The 23,758-nt window shown below is 42.2% G+C and overlaps 1 protein-coding gene across 3 annotated transcripts; it reads right to left on the reverse strand.

Annotated features, from left to right (window-relative positions):
- Positions 1–1,023: 1,023 nt before the first annotated feature.
- CFAP97D2 (CFAP97 domain containing 2) lies at positions 1,024–23,032 on the reverse strand. Of its 3 annotated transcripts, none has more exons than XM_070408538.1 (5): positions 22,929–23,032; positions 17,168–17,248; positions 16,134–16,252; positions 12,156–12,364; positions 1,024–1,773 (listed from the first exon to the last, which is right to left on the reverse strand). In XM_070408538.1, exons 1-5 carry the CDS (start codon positions 23,016–23,018, stop codon positions 1,766–1,768), a joined length of 507 nt encoding a protein of 168 aa, XP_070264639.1. In that variant the 5' UTR covers positions 23,019–23,032; the 3' UTR covers positions 1,024–1,765. The 3 variants fall into 3 exon arrangements, 2 of the variants coding, with proteins under 2 accessions (XP_070264639.1, XP_070264638.1); XM_070408537.1 differs by having other exon boundaries at positions 1,024–1,776; XR_011470737.1 differs by lacking the exon at positions 1,024–1,773 and adding an exon at positions 14,311–14,557 and having other exon boundaries at positions 12,277–12,364.
- Between the last annotated feature and the right edge of the window lie 726 nt (positions 23,033–23,758).

Here is a 23,758-nt window from a genome sequence, read left to right on the forward strand (position 1 = left end):
GCTCTGAGAGTAATGTGCTCACTGGGGTGAGGAGCAAGGCACGAACAACACCGACTGTCGTCAGAAAGTGCGCTGGTGTCAACTCTAAAATTGCCACCATTAAAAAGGAGGCACATATATGAGGGCTTGTAAATCAAGTCGGCAATTGTACTAAAGGGCCATCTCTCTATCAAATTTAGCACTGATCCAGATTCTTCACACAGCACTGCGCCCAGCTTGAAGTTTCACAGTAGGAAAGGGATGTGGCAACTGGGAGAGGTTCTGAAGGTAGCCCCCACAACACAGTGAAGGCCCAGCCCACAGTTGAGAGCCAGGTTCCAGCACTGCTTTGCTCTACGAGGAGGAGTTCAGAGAGGTTGAATAATCTGCTCAAAATCACTTGGAGAGTGAGCTGAAGAGTCAAAATTCCCATCCCATCTTTCTGACTCCAGATCCAAGATTAAACACCATGGATTAACAGGCCTGCCTGCAAGGAAGAGGACAGACCTGGGTTGATTCCATTTAGATACAGAAACCTGAAAGGAGACTCGCTATTGATCACCAATGTGCTTGAAAGGGTTTGTGTATAGAGGAATAAAAGTACATTCTTATTCTTCTCTCTCTCTTTTTTTGTTTGTTTTTTAGTAGAGAATTCAACCCAAATCTATAGCATGAATTAAATATAGGAAAAGTAATTAGATACTGTGACCTTAAGGAGGGGTCCAGCTCTGTGAGGTAGAGACCACATCTGTCTTCCTCCTCTTGAGCCCAAGGCTGCCCTAGTGCCTGGCACATGCACAGAGTTAGTAAAATAAATGAATGAATGTGAGCCCGAGTATTTAAATCAGTTTTTGAGGCCCTAACTATGAGATTATTGTGGAACAGGGTAAGCATAGTCGTACCTGGCTGGGCATGACAAGAAAGAACCATTTTGAGACACTCTCAGATATCCTTCTTACTCTAACCAAGACCCACTGATTTCTTTACATCTTAGGTTATGTGTCCAGGAGTCATGATGTAGTTTCATCATGGTGAGGAGTTTTTATCTGATTTATTTAGATATTTGTCAAAGTAACAGTCACAGGTTTTCAAGGTAAATTATACAAATCCACCTGGGAATCATAACAGAGTAAGTATTAATAGCTAGAGAAAAAAAAACATAATACAAAACCCTTGAACTACCCTGGCCAGTGTGGCTCATGTGGTTGGAGCATTGTCACATGGACTGAAGAGTTGTGGGTTTGATTCCTAGTTGGGGTACATGCCAAGGTTGCAGGTTCCATCCCCAGTTGGGGTACATGCAGGAGGCAACCTCTCTCACGTTGATGTTTTTCTCTCTCTCTCTCCCTTCCTCTCTCACTAAAAATCAATAAAAGCAGGTCCTCAAAAAACCAACAAAAAAACAGCACAACCACAAACAAAACACAGAAAAACCCTTTTGAACTCCCAATAATCCTGTGCATAATTGTTTCCAGCTATCAGTCTAAGAAGCACAAAAAATAGTTTTGCTGCATCATCCGGTCAAGCACATTGTGTAAATGCACAGTTGTGGGGTGCTGCCTCATGCACAGTTACAGCTGTTCTCGGTGTGATAACAGTGGAGAGGACCTGGCCAGCTTCGCCCAGACCAGCGCTGGCTTGGGCATCGGGGAGCCCATGGCGGCCTTGCCATTTCCCCATCACTGCTTCTCGTACTTGTCTTCTTCTCCCAGTTTGTGTTCTGAGTCCTCCTTTCTGCTTCGCAGTTTGGATCCAGGCTTGAATGTAGCCTTGCTTAAAGTTCAGTTTAATTTCCTACTGGAATCAAAAATATACAATGGAAATAAATACTTTCCTTAGGCAAGGACAGTAAAATATCATTATATTAGAATGCTTGGGAAATAGAGTATTTCAATTCATTGACAATTCTAATCTATTTAGAATTAATCATATTACCTTTTAAAAAAAATAACAGCTTCATTGAGACATAATTCTATACTGATTCATCCTTTTAAAGTGCTTATGTCAGTGGTTTTGGTATATTCAGCATTGTGAATCATCAGCAAATCCAATATGAGAAGAATTTTATCCCCCCTCCCCCCAAAACCCCATACTCCTTACCTATCATTCCCCATTCCCCTTCCCACCCTGGCAATCACTAATCTACTGTGTGTCTCCAAGGATTTGCCTATTCTGGGCATTTCATATAAATGGAATCCTACAATATGTGGCCTTTTGCATCTGGCTTCCTTCACCCAGCATAATGTCTTCAGGTTTAGCTTACCCAATGTGGCATGTGTCTGAATTTTTATTCCTTTATATGGTTGTATAATATATCATGGTGTGGTTATATCACATTTTGTTTATCTGTGCCTCAGTTGATAATTATTTGGGTTATTCCTACTATATGGTTGTTATAAATAATGCTGCTATAAACATTTTTGTACAAGTTTTTGTGTGGGCATATGCTTTCAGTTATCTTGGGTATATACCTAGGACTGGAATTGTTAGGTCTTATGGTAACTATGTTTTGAGGAACAGTAGACTGTTTTACAAAGTGGCTGTACCATCTTACATTCCCATCAGCACGGGATGAAAGTTACAGTTTCTTCACATCCATCGTCAACACTTGTTATTTTCTGTCTTTTGATTCAAGTCAACTAGTAGGTGTGAAGTGAGGTCTTGTGGTTTTGAGTTATATTTCCCTGATAATATTGGGCATCTTCTCCTAGGCTTATTGGCCATCAACACATCTTATTTGGAGAAATGTCTATTTAAATATTCAGGTAATCCTTTATCATAATAATAATGTTGTTGAAATATCTTTCTAAAATGCATCAAAGTACTTTTACACTAAACCGGTGCATCTACACTTACACATTGAATGTTGTCTGCTTGTTGGTATTGGATGTGCAGAGCCTTCAGGATGTCACCCAAGCCCCAGAGTTTTTTCTTTCTTTTATTTTCCTCATCCCTCCCTGAAGGCTGTTCTGGGAACCACCTGTGGATAAAGTCTGGAGTAGTGGGACCTAGTTGTGCAGGTCTCTCAGGGAGAAAAGTGGAACGGGGTTCTTTCTCTGCTATGGAATCATCTGGACTTGGAAAAGGGGAAAATTAAGGCCCACTGCCATTTCCTCCACTGAAGAGTATCCATTTACCCTGACCTTTCATAGTGTGTGGGGCTACAATGCACATATCAGTGTTTCATCTAAAATGCTAGTTGAATTCTTAGAGTTGTATTTATTTGCACAATAGAGTTAAGATATAATCGGGCAAACAACCCACCAAAGCATGGCCAATATAATCACAAAATTTCCCAAAGTTTCTATATAGCTCAAGGAATAAATAGAAAAGCCACCTCAATAAACACAACGATGGGTTCCTGTGGCTTAAAATAAACCACATTAAATTTTTTTCTATTATCTTAAATGGTTAAAACCTTTAAATAGAACCTATTGCATTATCTTCAACTTTATAAGCCTAAAACAACAAATCCCTATTGGGAGCTATGCTGAGTCTTTGATATATAGTAGGCTCTCAAGGAGCACTTGTTGACTGATGACACAGGAATATTTTAATAATTAAATTCTTGATTCCAACTACCTATGTAAAAATGTCAACCTATTCCTAGTTCTATACTTTCATAAAGTAATTGAATTAACTTTAACAACAATCTCTACTTTTTCATTATCCCACTTATTTCCATACCCCCTTCTTCAACACACACACACACACACACACGCACATGCTCACCATATACACTAAATCCTTGAGGTGGTAAATGTCTTAAGGTACTACCTGCCCACATCTTTTCTTATTATTATTTATTGTCTAAAGTTTTACATATATCTCCTTTCTCCCAGGTTGACCACCCCCCAAACCATTCCCACCCTGGGCAAGCCCCCACTACCCCAGTGTCTGTGTCCATTGGTTATGCCAATATGCTTGCATACAAGTCCTTTGGTTGCTCTCTAACGCCCCCCCCCCCCCACCCTACCTCCCCTGCCATTTGTCTCTGGATCTATTCTTGTTCATCAAATTATGTTGATCATTATATCTCACATATGAGTGAGATCATGTGATATTTATCTTTCTCCAACTGGCTTATTTCACTTAGCATAATGCTCTCCAGTTCCATCCATGCTGTTGTAAATAGTAAAAGTTCCTTCTTTTTTATAGTGGCACTAGAGGCCTGTTGCACGAAAAGATTCGTGCAATAGGCCTTCCCTTCCCCTGGCTGCTGGCACTGGTTTTCCTCCAGCACCCATGACCCAGGCCTTCCCTCCTGCAGGAGCCGCCTTCAAGCCTTCGCTGCTCCGGCCAGAGCCACCTTCAAGCCTTCACTGCTCCGGCCGGAGCCGCCGTCAGTCTTCGCTCCACTGCTTCTCGCCTACGCATGCAAATAATTTGCATATCACTGATTAGCCAATGGGAGGTGTAGTGAAGGTACGGTCAATTGCCATGTTTGTCTATTATTAGATAGGCTAGTATTCCATTGTGTAGATGTTACACATTTTTTAATCCACTCATCTGCTGATGGGCACTTAGGTTGTTTCCAAATCTTAGCTATTGTACCCACATCTTCTTAATAAATGATTTTTGATAAACAGAATTTAGGGTTTGCTTAAACGTTAAAGGCACTGTCCTCACTTTTTAAATTTTAACCTTTTGAACTCCTCCACCTATTTCTCTCACCCATCTCCTGCCTCTGGCAACCACTAATCTGTTTTTTGTATTTGTGAACTTGTTTTGTTTTTCAAAATTAAACATATAGGAAATCAGGTTGTATTTGTCTTTCTCTGTCTGACTTGTTTCACTTAGCATAAGGCCCTCAAGGTCCATCCATGTTGTCTCAAATGGCAAGACTTCACTGTTTCTTATGGCTGAGTTATATATATACCCCACAATTTCTTTATCCATTTATCCATCTTTGGAGAGTTACGTTGTTTCCATGTCTTGACTATTACTCATAGTGCTACAATAAACTTGGGGTGCAGATATGTTTTTTAGTTACTTTTTTTATTCGTGTTTTTATTCTGTGTGGCAGATGCATACAGTAAAGAAGAAAAAAAAAGACTGCTTGCCAAGTAAATGCCAGGCACTTTTATAGTCATGTTTGCAAACACTACTTATTTAAACCTGATTTGAGTTCTGGGACAGGGTTCGTATACTCTCCACAAACTAGAAATGGAGGGTCAAGGGGCTGAGTGAGCTTGGAGGCAGCCTCATGTCCCCTGCATCTCATCATGCCACTCTGCACTCATCAGTAAACATTCAACTATTGCTCCTTGAGATCACTGGTGTTTTATTTTTGTTTCCTGCTCAGGTATGTGGGTTTTTTGGGGTTGAGGCACTAGATTAGAGTAATACATACTAGATGTACCCGTTAATAATGCAGATTATTTTCAATAGATGGAGTTACACATATGTTAATTTATATGCGATTTGATATGTATGCTATTTTGTTGCATTGCTCCTTCAGATTACCACTTGTTCCGATCGATGGCACACGCACTTTCTGAGCATCACTTCAAAATGTACGAAGAAGTGGAAAAGGTCTGTCTCAAAACAAGGAAAGTTCTATTGGGACGGTATCCACAAATTATCTGAAAGATGGGGGAAATATGGAGCTAGCGATGGACATTACTTTGAATAAAGAACTTTTGATGTTTCTCTTGAAATTATCATGTTTTCTTTGATTACAAAAATTCACATTATTACAGTTAATAATGCAGATTAATGATTAACCAGTTAACAGTGTGGATTAATTATTAACCGGTTAATAATGTGGATTTTGTAATCCAAAGAAAACACAATAATTTCAAGAGAAACATCAAAAATGCTTTATTCTGAAGGGATTTGGCCTTGTAGTCAATGTTGATAGTTGACCTGGATCAACCCATGATTTTGTGCATTTGGGATTCTCAAAATAAATCCACTTTTCATCACCAGTCACAATTTGATGCAAAAAAGACTTTCTTTCGTGCCATTGAAGCAACATTTTACTGATGACTTTTCGGTTTTCCATTTGTCTTTCGTTCAGTTGATGTGGCACCCATTTTCCTTCCTTTAAAATCTTTCCCATTGCTTGTAAATGATCGGAAATTGTTTGCTGAGCAACGTTTAATCTTTCTGCAAATGAAGAAACGTACAGCGTTCCCTTACAGTGGTTCTCAACCTTCCTAATGCCGCGACCCTTTAACACAGTTCCTCATGTTGTGGTGACCCCCAACCATAAAATTATTTTTGTTGCTACTTCATAACTGTAATTTTGCTACTGTTAGGAATTGTGATGTAAATATCTGATATGCAGGATGTATTTAGGCGACCCCTGTGAAAGGTTCATTCCACCCCCAAAGGGGTCGTGACCCACAGGTTGAGAACCGCTGCCTTAGGAGATGCTGCAGGGAGAAAAGGAATCAAGGCTCTATGGAAAAAGGGCAAGTCAATGAGAGAGGGAATATTTTCTGAAAATTTAAAGGTAAACTGTGTATATCCTGCCTGTCCTGGACCAACCAAGGTCCCAGACTCAGCCAACCTGGGAGGTGGCATCTGGTCTTCAGACGGCTGGGAAAAGGCGGCTACTGGGGTTTCTTTGGGCCACTTTCCAACTTTCTTGTCCTATAAAACAGTTCTTTCCTCCCTTAACCTGCAGTTTTCAAGTAGCTGATTTTGTTTTTCTTTTTAAAGGGAAGAGCCTTACATAAAAAAATGTCCTGCTACCCCGCCCCCACCTCCTGCTGACTAAGTCCCTGATGTTTGCAAGGCTGGGAGGCAGGGCTAGTTCAAAGCCCTCAGACCTGACAGCAGGAAAGGGGGTTTTCTACTGAGGAATTCCAAAGACCTGCTCTCTGCCTATGTGTTTGTCACTATCTCCCTCCCTCAGGGACACCCTGAAGCAGAAGGCCCTGGAATCTTATAAACAGGGTGTGACGTCACGTCACTCATGACAGAGCTGCCTGTTGGTTTGGGGCACTCAGATCACAATTCTGACTTGGGAGGCAATGAGTTGGCAGTTGTTTCTTTCTGCTTTCCATGCTTGTCTTTTCACGAGGAAGGAAAGCACAGAGCAGCGATAATCTCACCAGGCCCGGTGCTGGGACGCCTGCCACCCTGGCTGCTTGCCTGTGGTCTTTGTCAGAACTGAGTGCTTCTCAAGGTCTCTTTGTCTAGGCACCATTCCTTAGGGCTGCATCACAGGGGCCAAACCTGCAACACTCAGCAAGCTGGTGACACTGCAAATAAATGCAGTCTCTGGGCTGCAGCTGCAGGAAACCCTGTTTCTAGAGGCTTGTTTTTCCTTTCTTTGTTTTGGTTTATCTTAACATCTCTTGGGCTTTATCTGATTCCTGTTATGTAAAAGGAGACTTTCAAGAGAGTCAAAGTAAATGAATGAAGGATGGATTTGAAGCATAGGTTCAGAGTGTGTGTGTGTGTGTGTGTATATATATATATATATATATATATATATATATATATATATTTGATATCTGTTAAAGAAAACAATATAAATGGGAAATAAGTAAGGAAATGAAAACAAAACAAAAAAATGAGAAATGAGCACAAACATAATATTTATGTCTGTGGACGAAAGGGGCTAAATGCTAACCTGACAAGCTCAGGGGAGGCCTGCATGGTGGTCTTACAAACTCAGAGACCTAAAGTAACCACAGAGGATGGTCTGAAATTAAACTTTAACTAAAAGCAGTTATGGTGGGTAGTTACATCCTAGGCCGGTATCTTCACTGACAAGGTCAACCTTTGCCTTAACTGAGCCTGTCTTTTTGCATCTATAATAACATACCCTTGAAATGTCTGGGTAACTTGTAACTTCCCTTTTTCTGGGCCCCTTGGGGCACAATCTAATGTGCCTGGGCACCAGGACAGATACCACAAATTCCTTCGTTGTTATCATGTTAATTGTTTCTGAACCCACCTAAGTATGTCTATCATTTTACTTTTTATCCAATTCCAGGATTCCTCGCCCCCCTACACCTTTGCTTTCTCCCACCTCTCTAGTCTATCACTACCAATGGATTTTATGTAGCCCACCTTCATCCCTCCTTTTATTGCAATCTCTACTAATAATCGAGGAATATGCAAATTGTCCATGACACCATCACAGTAACAGTAACGACCAAACAGCAGGCTGCGTGGGGCGACCAGGCCGGCAGGGGAGGCAGTTGGGGTTGACCAGGCCTGCAGGGGAGGGTAGTTAGGGGCAACCAGGCCTGCGGGGGAGGGCAGTTGGGGGAGATCGGGCAGGCAGGGGAGGGCAGTTGGGCGCGATTGGGCTGGCAGAGGAGCAGTTAGGCATCAATCAGGCTGGCAGGGAAGCAGTTAGGGGCGATCAGGCTGGCAGGCAGAAGTGGTTAGGGGTAATCAGGCAGGCAGGCAGGCAAGCGATTAGGAGCCAACAGTCCTGGATTGTGAGAGGGATGTGCGACTGCTGGCAGTCGAACATCTCCCAAGGGGTCCCAGATTGGAGAGGGTGCAGTCCAGGCTAAGGGACATCCCCCCCCCCCCGCACGAATTTCGTGCACTGGGCCTCTAGTCCTATATAATAAGAGCTAATGTGCAAATGGTCGTTGCACTCTCGTGCCCTCACAACCTTGCGCCCTCGTGCCCTTGTGCCCTCGCACCCTCACGATGGGGCCAGGGGACCTGGGACTGGGCTGGGGGACCTGAGGCCATGCCCCCCGCCCCAGTGCTGGGGCCGGGGGACCTGAGCTGTGCCACCAGCCCTGCGGGGCTTGACAGGGGTGGGACTTGCTGGGTCTGGGTCTGGGTATTACGCAATTTTGAGGTGCACGTGGATGGCAGGGACTTGACTCTGGGTCCTGTGGCGCGACCCAGACTCTGACAGGAGGGAGATTTTCATGTACATTTTACTAATTTTCTTTCATCTCTGACACTTCTATTATAAAGGGCAAATAGCAATATTAAATTATTTCCTCTAATTAATTCCCTTTTAATGTGTACGAATTTTGTGCACCAGGCCACTAGTATATAAATATAGATGTAACCTGCCATTCTCCAGGGCATTTTCTCAACTTGTTGAGGTTCTGTTTCCCAGCAATTGTTGACAGATTGGCTCAAATAAACTCACAAAAATTCTTTACAGGTTTGAATGTTTTTTCTTTATGTTAATATGTCAATAAATATAACTGGATAAAATGGAGAGGACAAAAGCCTCTTAGACTAGAATAAAAAGCACAATCACAATATTCTTAGAAGACACAAACCTGAAATAAAGTGACACAAAAATATTAAAAAATAAAATGTCACCCAACTGGCATGGCTTAGCGGTTGAATGGCTCAGTGGTAGATACCGGTCAGGGCACAGGCCCAGGTTGTGGGCTCAATCCCCAATGGGGTGTGTGCAGGAGACAGGCAATCAATGATTCTCTCTCATCATTGATGTTTCTATCTCTCTCCCTCTCCCTTCCTCTCTGAAATCAATTAATATATATGTATTTTAAAAATGTCAAAAAACAAATTCAACAGCTGTAAACTGAAGGAGGGCAGCAGAGATAGCAATGCAAATAACAAGATCCCAATGGAAAAGGGCCCCAGGACATGGAGAGCTCACTTGACCAGAACAACTTCAGTGGCTATCATGGAGGCGACTCCTGCTAGCGAGGACCTAGGAATGCCCTGTGTACTTCTGTGGCACGTAAACCCCTGTAAACCTCTGGAAACCAGTTTTCAGGAAGTATGAAGAATATGAAAAGTTTCTGATAATGTAAACTGTTTTTTATTTAACTTGCAATAAATTTGTGGAGGAAATGAACTTTGATCTCTAACTTACACAATGTATAAAAATTCCATATTTATTAAATCCTGTTACTTAAAGTGAATCAAGAAAACTGTAAAAGCATTAGGAAAATATTTTTCCAATCTTAGCCTGAGAAAGATAAGGGGCATGCTGAAGCCAGCTGCTGCTTGTTTGAGAGATTTTAGGAAAGTCAGAAGAATGAGGAAAGAGAGGCCAGTTGTATGGAAAAGCCACTGGAAATAGCTTGGATGAGCCTGCAAGTAGGGAGGAGTGGGGTCTAGGGAATGAGGGTTGGTGGGAATGTGAGCCAGGTTGATGGAGATTCAGATATGGCCCCTGCCTGTTGGCTTTGTGGCGGGGAGGGATTAGCAAAGGAACACTGGCCTCTGCCAGCACTCTGTCTGGGAGAAAGCTGCCCCTCAACCTCTTGCTCTGATTCCAGACAAATTAGTTCCTCCCTGAATGTCCCAGGTTCCTTTCAAGCTGCTATCCCAGCACTGGAGCACAGAGTGAGTGAGGCTCAGTAAGTCTGTGTGCCGGCCCTTTAAGAGGAACTTCCTGGGCTCCAGCAGCCACAAGCACCCCCTAGTTTTTACAACCTGAACTTTCAGGGAATTCTCTTCCAGGCACTGGAAACCGGGGTTGGGGTGCTTCATGTGGGGCTGGGACCCTTTGCTCCTCAAGGAAACCTGCAAAGCCAAGGTATCCCTCCCAATTTTAAACCACTGCACGTGGGTGTGGGACCAGGCAGTTCCTGGTGGGGCCACAACATTAGTAACAAAGAAACAGAATTTCCGGAGGATGAGGCCCAGAAATCAGGATTTTAAAAAGATTCCCAGGTGATTCTAATGTGCAGCCAAGGTTGAGAACCACTGCTCTACTTGTAGGACTTCCTTCAGATAGATTTCAGGTGGTTCTGAATGATGGTTCTGTATTTTAATTGTAATTCTGATGTGGTTGTGGGAGGCAGTAAGTACCGCATTTATCTACATAGCCATCTTGTTAAGAAGCCTCCATTGATTTTTAGAGAATGGAAGGGAACAATACCTGATTATTTAGTCAGGGGCACTGACCTCTTTTCCCTTAATGTCAAATAAAAAATGACAGTAGCCAACACAACAATAGCCAATTGGTGTGAATGAATAAAAATTATACCATTTTTTGTTAGATCAGCAAAAACATATGTATATTTATTTTTGGTGTGCCATATAATTTTAGTAATTGGCTTATGTGTGCCATGAGATGAAAAAGGTTGAAAATCACGGTGTTATTGAACAAAATGAGCAATTTACAGAAAATTACATAGAGTATGGCCCATTTTTGTTTAAACAAACCACTAATGAAATTAAAAATAAAGATTTGAAATAGAATGTTCGAGTTTTCAATGTAAATTGCAAAACAAACTTAATTGTCTGAATGCCTTAGTGATCACTAATTGCTTATTAGTTAAGCTTCTTTGCAAAAGATATTTGTTTCCTCTGTGCCTTAAGATTTTATAAGAAATGTCCAAGGCAAGCAGGCAGGAAGGATTTGGCTTCTCAATGTCCCTACCAGGCAAGGAAAAAAGTGCTGGTGGAGCCAACATCAACTCCAATGCCTATGGGGATAGCAAGGACCTAAAGGAGCAGTCCCTTTCAGGGAGGAGCATGGGATGGGAGCCTGTGGGGCCTGGAGCATGTTCAGGGGGTGGGGGCTGGGGGGTGGGGGCCAGGAGTGTTTGTTTAAACTTTGATATCATGCATTTTTCTCTATGATGGACTAGATTTCAAGGGAAAGCAATGTGCCGAAATGTTCCACTGCATAATGGCTATATATCCAGATGGGGAGTGAGTGGAGATTTTACAACTCTTTCCTTTGATTTATTGGGACATTCATGAGCAGGATAATTAATGACAAAATTAAAATTTCTTTTTGTTTTCCATTCAGAATTATGGTTGTGTCACCAGAAAGGATAAGATGCACAGGGAGAGTTTAGAGTTTAAATGATCTGGCAAACTCTTTCAAATTACTGGTTTTCTTTGCTTTTCTGGATGCAAACTCTTTCTTTGCTTTTCTGGACTAGCAGTGTGTGGCAGCTAATTCAGAATTGTCACATGATTTCTTAATGAGGTTTTAGGCATACTATCCTGCTAAGTTATTATTTTTCACTAAATCTTTCTCCCACAGCCTATAGTCAGTCAACTGAGCTCATTTTTATCTCCTCACAATTTTTGTTTGTGTGGAGGAATTCATCAATTGAGTCATTGTTCTGTGTCTTCTATTATTAGGGTATGACCATTTGGCATAGGCTTGTTGACAACAGAATAAAATGCCCTAAACAAGCAAAGAATAAGTGAGCCCATACGTTTGATAAATCTGAGGAAGTAAATGGAGATTTGAAATAGCTATGGATTTAAAATGAAAAAGAAACCACAGTTACCTTTTCCCTTGCCTGTCTGCCCACTCCCAGGATACTTCTTGAGGGCGTGCTGGTACTTCTCAGTCCTTGCCCAGTCTTCTTGCCATTTTTTAGCTCCATACAATGGCTCTGAGTTTGTGATCCTTCCCAGACTGATTTTGCTTTCTCTTTGCCGCACATTGCTTTCCTTTGAACTGCGAAGTTTCTGTCCTCTTTTCCCCCTGTTTAGACTAAAAACAGCAACAACAACAAAAACACCATAGATATTTCTTGGAGCAGTGAGAGAGTTACACCCAGGGACAGTTATTCTGCATTCATGAGGGAAGCCCGAGTGCCAACAGGGCAGGAGGGGCTCTCAGAGAGGGAGTGTATGCTCTTGGTGGCAAACACTTAGTAGCCCATCCTTCTCCAGGTGCCCAGATTGGGAGATGCTGGGTTTCAGAGATGAACTAACATACCAGTAGCTCTGAACTCAGGGACCTCACGGCCCAATTAAGGGAGATGAGATGTAGGGAGAAAATGTAATGCAATGTTATAGATGCAGGTGGGGACATAGAGGTAGGAATGCTCAGGACTTCCTGACCGTAGTGGGAAGAGGTGCAATCAGAAGTAATGCTGGGACAGAGGCTTGGAAGAAAAGTGGGAGTCACCAGGCAAGCAAGGAGAGCAAGGACATCCCAGGTGGCATGGCACATCTGGCGAGAGTGCAGTGGGAAGCTGACAGAGGCTCGTGTGCAGCTCAAGGAGTTCTGACCTGTGTTGAAGGCAATGTAGAGTCATCGAATGGCTTCAAACCACAGTCAAATATGCACTTCAGGTCACGATTTGTGAAGTCACCTGTTCAGCTGATGCTCAGGGTGACAACAGGGCTAAAGACGTGGATGTGTGAAGAAATCTGCAGCATCAGAGTGTGTTGAAATGAAGGAAGGGGTACAGAAGAGGCACTGGTGTTTACTGATAAGGAGGAACTTTTGCCATCTTTCTATCTGTTTTCCATATGCTGTACAGTTTTTTTTGTCCCTCATTTCCCATATTACTGTCTTCTTTTGTGTTGGATTTTTTTTCTTTTTGCAGTGAAACATTTCAATTCCTTTCTCATTTCCTTTTGTGTATATTCAATAGCTGTTTGATTTGTGCTCAATCATGGGGATTTTGTGCTTAACATTCTAAAGTTATAACACTCTTAATTGAATTTATACCAGCTTAACTTCAGCGATATACAAAAACTGTTCCGTTATAACTGTCTTCATCTTTTTGGTTATTGATGTCACAAAATTACATCTTTATAGTTTATTCTTCAGTTGATGGGCATTTGGGTTGTTTCCACTTTTGGGCTATTATGAATAATGCTGTTGTAAACATTTATGGACAAGTTTTGCTTGTGGACATGTTTCATTTCTCTTGTGTATGTAACTGGGAGTGGAATTATTGAATCATATGGCAACTCTATGTTCAATTATTTGAAGAACAGCTAGACTTCTTTCCAAAGACAGCACCATTTTACATTCCCACCAGCAGTGAATGAGGGTTCTAATTTCTCCACATCCTAACCAACACTTGCTATTATCTGCCTTTTTTATTCTAGCCAACCTAATGGGTGTAAAATGGTATCATATTGTGGTTTTGACTTGCATTTCCCTGGTGACTAATGACATTGAGCATTTTTTCATGTGTTTTTTGGTCTTTTGTATATCTTCCTTGAAGAAATATCTATTCAGGTCCTTTACCCATTTTTAAAATTTGGTTGTCTTTTTATCATTAGTCTGTAAGAGTTCTTCATATATTCTAGGTACAATTCCCTTATCATATATGTATATGATTTGCAAATATTTTCTCTCATTTTGTGGGGTGTCTTTTCACTTAAGACAGTGAATATTAAGACATATTGTTCTTTGAAGCACAAACATTTTTCTTATTTTTATATTTTTAAATATATTTTTATTGATTTCAGAGCGGAAGGGAGAGGGAGAGAGAGAGAGAAATATCAATGTTGAGAGAGAATAATTGATCAGCTGCCTCCTGCACAACACCTGCTGGGGATCGAGCCATAAGCCAAGCATATGTCCTTGACTGGAATCGAACCAGGGGGCCCTTCAGTCTGCAGGCTGATGCTCTATCCACTGAGCCAAATGGACTAGGGCAAAGCACAAACGTTTTTAATTTTGATTAAGCTTACCTATTTTCTCCTTTGTTGTTCATGCTTTTGGTGTCATATCTAATATTATTGCCCAATATAAGGTCTGGAAGATTCACCTCTATGTTTTCTTCTAAGAGTTGAACAGTTTCAGCTCTTACATTTAGGCTTTGATCCATATATGGGATGAGGTAAGAATCCAACTTTATTCTTTTACATATGAATAACGAGTTGTCTCAGCTTCATTTATTGATAGTACTATTTTTTCTCCATTGAGGGGTCATGGCACCTTTGTTGAAAATAAATTGACAACAGACACATAGGCTTATTTCTGGACTCTTAATACTATACCGTTCTATTAAATATATTCTAAATGTCTGCACTTATACAAGTACCACATTGTTTTGATTACCATTGCTTAGTAGTAAATTTGAAATCCTGCTTTATTCTTCTTTCTCAGGAGTGTTTTGATTATTTGGTGTCCCTTACAATTCCATCTGATTAGAACCAGCTTGTCAATTTCTGCAAAGAAATAAGCTGGGATTCTGATAGGAATTGCACTGAACCTGTAGGCCAGTTTGGAGAATATTGCTATCTTAACAATATTGAGTCTTCTGAACCATGAACATGAGATTTTTTTCCCATTTATTTAGATCTTCTTTAATTTATTTCAACGATATTTTGTAGTTTTTCAGAATATAATTTTGCACTTCCTTTGTTAAATTTATTCACAAGTGTTTTATTCTGTTTGATACTTTTGTGAGTAGAATTATATTAATTTCATTTTCAGATTGTTCATTGCAAGTATATGAAAATACAAGAGACTTTTGTATATTGATCTTGTATCCTGCTACCATGTTGAACTTGTGTATTGGGTCTAATAGCTTATTTTTTTAGTGGTTTCCTTAGGATTTTCTATATGCAAGATTACATCATCTGTGAATAGAGACAGTTTTATTTCTTTCTTCCCAATTGGGATGCCTTTTATTTCATGTCCAATAAGGCTTGGACTTCTCCACACTGGGCTGCAAATGATGCTATTTCCTTTTGGGGTGAGATCAGGAGCTCTCTGTGCTCTGGTCTGCTTCTCTCCGTGGGTAAAATCTCAGAGCACTGGAGCTGAAGTGAGGACAATGGTAAGCTTCTCTCTGAGTGATACCAGGGATTAACTGTTAGACTAGGCCTCTTCATCACAGCTTTAAGGTAATCAATACTGAACAGTGATTTTCTTTTTTTTTTTTAAGGAGTATATAGGAGGAGTGTTTTGTTTTTTTAAAATATTTTTTTATTGATTTTTTTACAGAGAAGAAGGGATAGGGATAGAGAGTTAGAAACATTGAGGAGAGAGAAACATCGATCAGCTGCCTCCCGCACACCCCCTACTGGGGACTTGCCCACAACCAAGGTACATGCCCTTGACCGGAATCGAACCTGGGACCCTTCAGTCCGCAGGCCGATGCTCTGTCCACTGAGCCAAACCGGTTACGGCCTGAACACTGATTCTACACTCAGATTAAATATCTGTCTTTAAAGTGGAAAGTGATGCTAGATCTAATGTAAACTGTCCAAGGAAAATGGAGGTTGACCCAGAGCTACAGATTTTAATGACAGCGACTCGATAGTGGGTGCAACTAGGAGGCACAGGATGTTCCTGACACCCAGGCCGACTCCACCTGCCCCAAACCTTCCTGAGTGAAGCCACGTCTCAGGTAAAACATGGACCACAGAGAAAAAGGCCATTCATTCTCTGGCATGTGCTTGAGGGAGGACGGAAATGCCTCACTCTGTCTCATGGGCAACTCTTCTGCTCAGGTCCTGGAGCCAAGCGCTCCAGGTCCTTCCAGGTGGTTCTGGGCCCCAGTTACCTCCTGTGTGTGTAGTCATCTCTGCTGTCAGTCTGTCCCCTGGTCCTCATGATGCAGGCCACCTTCTCCAGCAGCAGGCGGTTGTCCCTGTCGATGACGGAGAGCCTCTCCTCCTCCAGCTGTGGGCAGACACAGGAGCCTCTACAAGCACCAGCTGCATCTGTGCTATTACTGTGCACAGATTTATCCAGAGGATCCCCCAACCTCTTTGACTTGAGCACCCTGTGGGTTTCCCATTGCCCCCAAGCTCCAGCATGAGTGTGACATGTGCAGGCTCCTTGGTCTCTGAATTGGAAACCATTAGGATGGAGCCAAATCTCATATGCTCAGAGTGAAAGTCACAGAAAGGATGAAATGATTCTTTGTGAAAGTACGTCATCCTCTCAAACTCTGACCTGTGTCAGTGATGCTACTGAGGAAATCACTTTATATTTTAAGAAAGATATCTTATGCTGCTCAGAAGAAAAGATTTAAGCCCAGGGAAAACAACAACCCTCTTGTTTTAGGTTTTTACATTGATTGATCTGTTGATTTACTAGAAAGTGGTTACATAGTTTTTGTTCTGCTAATTTAGGATAGTATTACTTAACAGGCACATAAAAAGCACATAGTGGTTTGCTTTTGGGGGCGTTATTATCAGCATAACCTATGTGATTCTTAGTTTCACTTGATGGCTTAAGCATCAAGAAATATATATTCTGAGGTGGCCATGAAATGGCTTGGTATAAAGAAATGATGCTAATTACTTAATTACTGAATAACTAAATGACCACTGTAAATTTCCTCTCCTCCCCCTCCCCCTTTTCCTCAAAGCATGATAGATCAACATGAAGACTAGAGAAAGATTTCTGGTGCAATTCCCGCCAGTTCCATTTGGAGCGTGACAAGGTTAATTGGTTGCCCAGACAGCATTCTATCTTTGATAGTGACTTGTTTATTCCTCACTGAGCCTGCCTTTCCCATTTTCCTGGGTTTTGAAGCTGACATTTTCTAGTTAGCTGTGATGGTAGCTGAGAAGTAAAATGGAAAGATACCTTCAGCTTCTTGAGGTTCAGGTGGAAGTGGCTGAGAAACAGCGGGGCACGGGTGTCCACGAGTGGCTGGGCCTCCCGGACCTGCGGCACAGAGCGGGCGACATGACCTCAGGCACACTTGTAGTAGATAATTAATGTCAGCGTAGACTGCGCAGCTTCTGGGTTGCTGGCACTGGGGACATGTATAGATCAGTATTGCTGGCACCAAAGCTTCTAAGTCGGCTGTGGTAGAAAGTTCTGAATGAGGCTCAGGACTTGATTCAGAATCCAGATATCCCCTGGAGGAATCAGGCAGCCCTCAAAAATGAGCCTATTGTGTCATTTTCAAGTAGAGAATTAAATGGGTACAGAGTGAGGTTTCATTAACCACAACCATCAGCAACATTTCTGTTTCGCACTCTGTTGCCAAGGCCTTTAAGACAGTGAATTATGTCCCCGTACTCACCTCACCCTAATCTCTGAGCTTCCAGCAATATTTTTAGGTGAGCACCTTTAACATTGATTAACTGAAAAATGATCCCTGCAGAGTTTCCTATCAGAAAATGTATAAGCAAGAGAAGAAATGTATGTTTTAAAATGTGATGGACTAAATGCATGAGGGCTATTTACCATTTGCAATAAAAAGGAATCCCCCCAGATTCTATATACTTGCTTATAGGTATCACTAACCACCGGGACCTATTAGCTGATAATCTGAGAGTGACAGCATTGGGAAGCTCCACAGCTGAGTCTGCTGAAATGATAATGTGAGCACCATGCACTCTGGGAATCAAACCCCCAGAGATGGAACAGAGCCCATGTGTGGAGAGCCAAGGGACGGTGAAAGGGCTGGATGGTGAGAGGGTTTGAATAACACACTTGTTCTGGAATGCTTTTAATATTTCATTTTGTTTTATAACATGTAACATGTTTACATGGCTCCAAAGTCAAATCTGTCAAACAGCTCATTTTACTAAGTGGTCTGAGCCCTACCATCTTCACCCTATTCCCTATTGACAAATCTTCTAACTTTATAGTGATTCCTTTCATTTCTGAAAATACGAAGATACATAATATATATACATCCTATATAATAAAAGGCTAATATGCAAATCGACTGAACCACAGAATGATGGGTCACTATGACATGCACTGACCACCAGGAGGCAGACGCTCAATGCAGGAGCTGCCCCCTGGGGGTCAGTGAGCTCCCACAGGGGGAATGCCACTCAGTCAGAAGCTGGGCTCATGGCTGGCGAGCGCAGCAGTGGTGGCGGGAGCCTCTCCCACCTCCATGGCAGCGCAAAAGATGTCTAACTGCCTAAGCTGTCAGTTGGACATCCCCCAAGGACTTCTGGACTGCAAGAGGGTGCAGGCCTGGCTGAGGGCATCCCCCCGCCAAGTGCACGAATTTCATGCACCAGGCCTTTAGTATATATATCACATTTTCATCCCCTCTTTTTTATTTTTATTTATAATTATTATTTTAATCTTTATTGTTGAAAGTATTACATAGGCCCTTCTTTCCCCCCTATTAACCTCTCCCAGCTGGCTCTTGTCCCCCCTCCAGATCCCCACCACTCCATTATCTGTGTTCATGGGTTATGCATATATGAGTACAAGTTCATAGGTTGATTTCTTCCCACCCACTCTCCCCTGCCTTCCCTCTTCGTTCCCTATTTTTAGATATAAAGAGCACATTTTACACATTTTCATCCATTGTTTTTTTCAAAATACATTCTAGAGATAACTTTATAGTAATATATACAGCTGTTTTTCGTCCGATTTTATAGCTGTATAATACTTCACTGTGTGAAAGCATCCTAATTTATTCACCCAGCTCACTTTTGATGGGCATTTTGGTTAGTTCTGATTTTGCTATTACAAATAATGCTGCAATTAGAATCTTTTGCAATTTCTTCATGTATCTTTGCCAGTGTACCTCCGGAGTGGATAATAAGAAATGGGACTGCTGGGTAAAGGAAAAATGGGTGTATAATTTCATTAGACATTGCTAAATCACCCCCTAACCCCTTCCCTGCTACACACACACAGGGCTGTGCCCTTTTGCCCACCAGAGCACTGCCAACAAGTTTGGGAACTTATGCCAATCTGATAGTTAAGAAATGGCATTAGAGTGCAAGTTTAATTTGCATTTCTCTATTACAAGTGAAGTTGATAATCTTTTTATAGGTTAAGAGCTATTTGCAGTTCTTTTTCTGTGAACTTTTGTTCATATCACTTGTCCATTTTCATATGGGGTTGTTTGCATTTTTCTTTTCCTTTTTAGAAGTCCTTTATACATAAGGATATTTTAACATGTTTTTTAAAATATAATTTTATTGATTTCAGAGAGGAAAAGAGAGGGAGAAAGAGATAGAAACATCAATAATGAGAATCATCAATCGGCTGCTTCCTGCACACCCACTACTAGGGATTGAGCCTGCAACCCAGGCATGTGCCCTGACCCAGAATCAAACCAGTGACTTCAAGGTTAATGGGTCAATGACTGAATATCCATTGAGCCACACCAGCCAGGCTATACATAAGGATGTTAACCCTTTGTCCGTGATATAATTTGTAATTACTTTCCCCAACTATATTTATTTTTTCATTGATTCTTTTGAATCCATCAGTTATTTAATCATTTCATCCACACATAGAAAAAAACCCCAATACCTATTTTCTTGCCTAATGGATTTGTCTTGTCTACTTGTATTAGCTAATACCTCCAACACAATTTTAAAAAACATGTAAGAGATAGTAGGCATACTCGTCTTATTCCTTACTTTATAGAGAACACTTTTAATGTTTCCCTGTTAAGATACTGGCTTAGGGATGAGATATTTATATTGTAAATTATTATGTTAGAGAAATAGCAGTTTGTATTTTATTAAGGTTACTTTGATTTTATTTTAGCATAAATGTGTAATCAAGTGTAAGGTAGAAGGCTCTGTTGAGATGCCAGGATGAGACATGGTTCTGGATTCTAGAGATGGTTTTGGGCATGGTGGTCTCCTTCAAGTCTATTTTCTCCCCTCTATTGCATCAAAGTCCCTTATATTCCCAGGTTTCTCAGCCAAGCAGTAAGAAACAAAATTACTTTAAAGAACTGACTTCCCCTATTCTTAATATGGAAGAATTTGTTCTAAGTCAAGTTTTTTTAAAAAAAAACACAAAAACCCTCACCTGAGGACATGCTTTGACAGAGGGAAGGAGGGAGGGAAGGAGAGAGGGAAAAAATACTGATGTGAGAAAGAGACATTGATCAGTTGCCTTCCATATGCTCCCCAGCTGGGTATTAAACCCACAACCCAGGTATGTGCCCTGACAGGGAATCGAACCAGCAACGTTTTGGTGCACAGGATAACGCTCAACCAACAGCCACTCTGGCTGGTCTAGCCAAGCTTTAATGCCATGGAGTGTAAAACGGTCTTGCTGGTTCTTCCCTGCTGCCTCCAGGTAGAGCAGGGTGTTTCCCACATCCACAGCCCTCATTCCTCCTCACCCACGTTCTGCTGCAAGCCTGTTTCCTCTCATTCACTGGGGCCTTTAGCATCTGGACCACAGTTTTGTTTTCCCCTAAATGAGTTCTACACCATGGGGACAGCTGTCCCAGGTCTCAGGCATCGTCCTCACAGGAACCACCCCTTTGGGAAGCTGTGCTTCAGTTGTCCATTCTTCACCCAAAGTCCCTTTCTTTTCAGCTTTCTTAGTTGACTGTGCTCAAGAGTGACTCCTTGACCTTACGTGGCTCCCAGCATCTCTCCTTGACTGGCTCCCCCTCTTTACTTCATCCCCTTCCAGGTAAGATCTGTGGCCCTCCCTTTAACTCCTCCTGCCAAGATCACTGGTTCCCTGGCCCCATGCCCTGCTACTGACCACGAGCTGTATTGGGCTGTGCCAGCACTCCATTGTTAGCCCCAGCAACCATGTGTTTCTGGGACATCATAGAACTGCATGAGTCGGTGTTATGTGAGTTTATGCTCCCCACCCACACCTGGGGCCCATGCCAACTGTCAACACACTCTCCATTCAATCAGCTCTCCACTTTCCACACTGACTCTTTTGAATCTTCCTCACCTTACAGTTTCTTAGGCACAGAACCTTATTTTTACTGGGGGTGTTTATCAACCATCTCTTATCAGAGACAATTCTAGTCCCTGGGATACAAAAATGAACAACACAACACCCATGGTGTTTACAGTCTTGTCTATTATTCAAAAAGGTGATGCTAATTGGTCTACACTTGTTACTGTCATGCATACCCTTTTCTTTTTTAAAAAATATATTTTTATTGATTTCAGAGAGGAAAGGAGAGGGAGAGAGATAGGAACATCAATGATGAGAGAGAATCATCGACTGGCATGTGCCCTTGACCAGAATAGAACCGTGACTTCCTGGTTCATTGGTCGACCCTCAACCACTGAGCCACAGTGACCAGGCATGAATACCTTTTTCAATCTTTCCCTGGCAACAACGATGTACTAAGCGGGTACTATGTGCTCTAGGTGCTGAGAATATCTTGGTGACAGGACACAGCCACCCCCTCACAGGCTGGGGGAAACAAAATAATAAATCTGTTACATCAATCATGAAGCAACACGAGACAGCAGAACAAGAGACTACAGTGCCATGTGGAGATGTGCTTCTTAGGCACAGACAAGACTTCCAGGAAGGCCAGAGGTCTAGGAAGTGAGGGGGAGCCTTGGAACAGCTGGGCGAAGAGTGCTCAGTGGGACTCTCAAGGAACACAATGGGTTCAGGGCCCAGTTGTGCATGTGGACACCTGGCCAGCCTTGTAGTAAGTGCCACCTAAGCCTCCCTGAGGCCACCATGTCACACCACAACCCAGCTGGGCAGAACCCTGAAGGAGTAGAAAGGCTTGCCTGGGTCTCATTATCCTGCAGAAACCTTGGTTCCACTGCCTGGGGGGATTGCTACAGACAATCACAGAGCAACAGTCTGTACCAGAACATCCCTTCAGAGCATTTTTCAACCTGGATGAACACTGATGTGGAGACATGACCAACCCAGCACTGAGCAGTTGGATGGCTCCCCTGAGGTCTCATAGGCAGAAGACCACGGCAGGCCATTTGGAAACCTCATGGTGACCTTCTCAAAAGATGTCCACATTTGCATCAAATCAAATGGAAATAATAATGAATCTTCTAATGGAGATAAAAAATGGCTTTTTGTCCCCACTGAAGAATACTGATTTTTTTTTTAATCCTCACCCAAGAATATGCTTATTGATTTTAGAGAGAGGGGGATAGAGAGAAAGAGAGAGCGAGAGAGAGAGAAACATTGATGTGAGAGAGAACATTGATCAGTTGCCTCCTGTATGCTCCCACAACCTAGATATGTGCCCTGACCAGGAATCAAACCTGCAACCTTTCAGTATATGAGACCATGCTCCAACCAACTGAGGCACACTGGCCATGAGGGAGTATGCCGTTTTGATAGGGAAAAGGGTCCCTCAGATCTTTTTGTCTTAAGATACTTTTGAGTGATTTATGAAAAACGAAGTACTTTATAAACATATGCTTTAATTGAAAAGGAAATGGTCCTAAAACATGACACATGAAAACCATGATCTATTTAATGGAATTTTTATTGTATGGCAACATGTGACCAACTTTTTAAGGAAATGTCATTTCAACTATTCCATCTCTGAAAAGAAAATTAGCTTTTGGTTTTCAGGGAAAGCCCTGGCATTTCATGGTTACTGTTTTGGGGGCCTCACCTTGAGCCACCAGGGCCTGGCACCCACCGTTCCTACCTTTTTCCTGTGATCCTGGTAGGCTTTCTCCCATGTGCTCTGCAGGTACTCACTTCTGCAGGGAAGTGTCAGCCGGGGTGCCCTGCGCATCGCAAACAGCAACACCAACCTGCTCCCTGCAGAGAGAGACTGGTTCAGGCCAAGGTGCTACCCTGGAGAGGGCTGTGTTTGCTGGATCACATGACAGTTGCCAAGGCATCTGAGCTAAGGAGAAAGGAAAGAGGACAAGAGGATCGCCTAAGCGTGCTTAACAGAAAGTTGAATATTCTCCCACTCCAATGAATATTTTCTCAAGAAATCTTGACTGGCTTAGTGATGCCATTTTGATGACCACCCCTCGCTTCTCCCATAATAGGTCAAAGAATTTCTCCTCCAACTAACTTTTCTCCTTCCCTTCCTTCCTTCTTTCCTTGCTTTCTTCCTCCTCTCTCCCCTTGTCTCTTCTTTCCCTTCTTCCTCATGTTTTCTCCTTCCTCCCTCCTTTCCACCCTTCTTTATTTCCGCTCTCTCTTATCTTTTTTTTTATGACCTAATAATCCCTTTATTTGGAAAACAACATTTACACGTCTGGTGCTTTGATCACAGGACAAAGTTTAAAAATGGGGCGTGCTTTGCAAATGTCAGAGTTCTGTTTTGGGTGGTCATTTCATCTTCCACTTTCATGTTTTTCTTGTGAAAGGTCCCGGCTTCCACGCCTCGGTCTAAGCTGAGGCTTGTCCCACAGCTGGTGCACTTTGTTGTCAGCAGCGTTTACGTAAACCAGGCGGGGCTGGAAATCAGTGGTGTGTGATTGGTCATTCAGTAATTGTATGCTAATTAACGTGTCAGCT

The sequence above is a fragment of the Myotis yumanensis genome, unplaced genomic scaffold, assembly GCF_028538775.1.
Source record: "Myotis yumanensis isolate MYYU_CA2020_CCGP unplaced genomic scaffold, mMyoYum1.0.hap1 SCAF_3, whole genome shotgun sequence".
Lineage (NCBI taxonomy): Eukaryota > Metazoa > Chordata > Mammalia > Chiroptera > Vespertilionidae > Myotis > Myotis yumanensis.

Coding starts and splice junctions, on each gene's coding strand:
- CFAP97D2 (XM_070408537.1), bottom strand. CDS start 23,018: ATGCGCAGGGCACCCCGGCTGACACTTCCCTGCAGAAGTGAGTACCTG. Junction 17,249..22,928: donor ACCAGGATCACAGGAAAAAG/GTAGGAACGGTG, acceptor TCTGTGCCGCAG/GTCCGGGAGGCCCAGCCACT. Junction 12,365..16,133: donor GATGACTACACACACAGGAG/GTAACTGGGGCC, acceptor TGCTGTTTTTAG/TCTAAACAGGGGGAAAAGAG.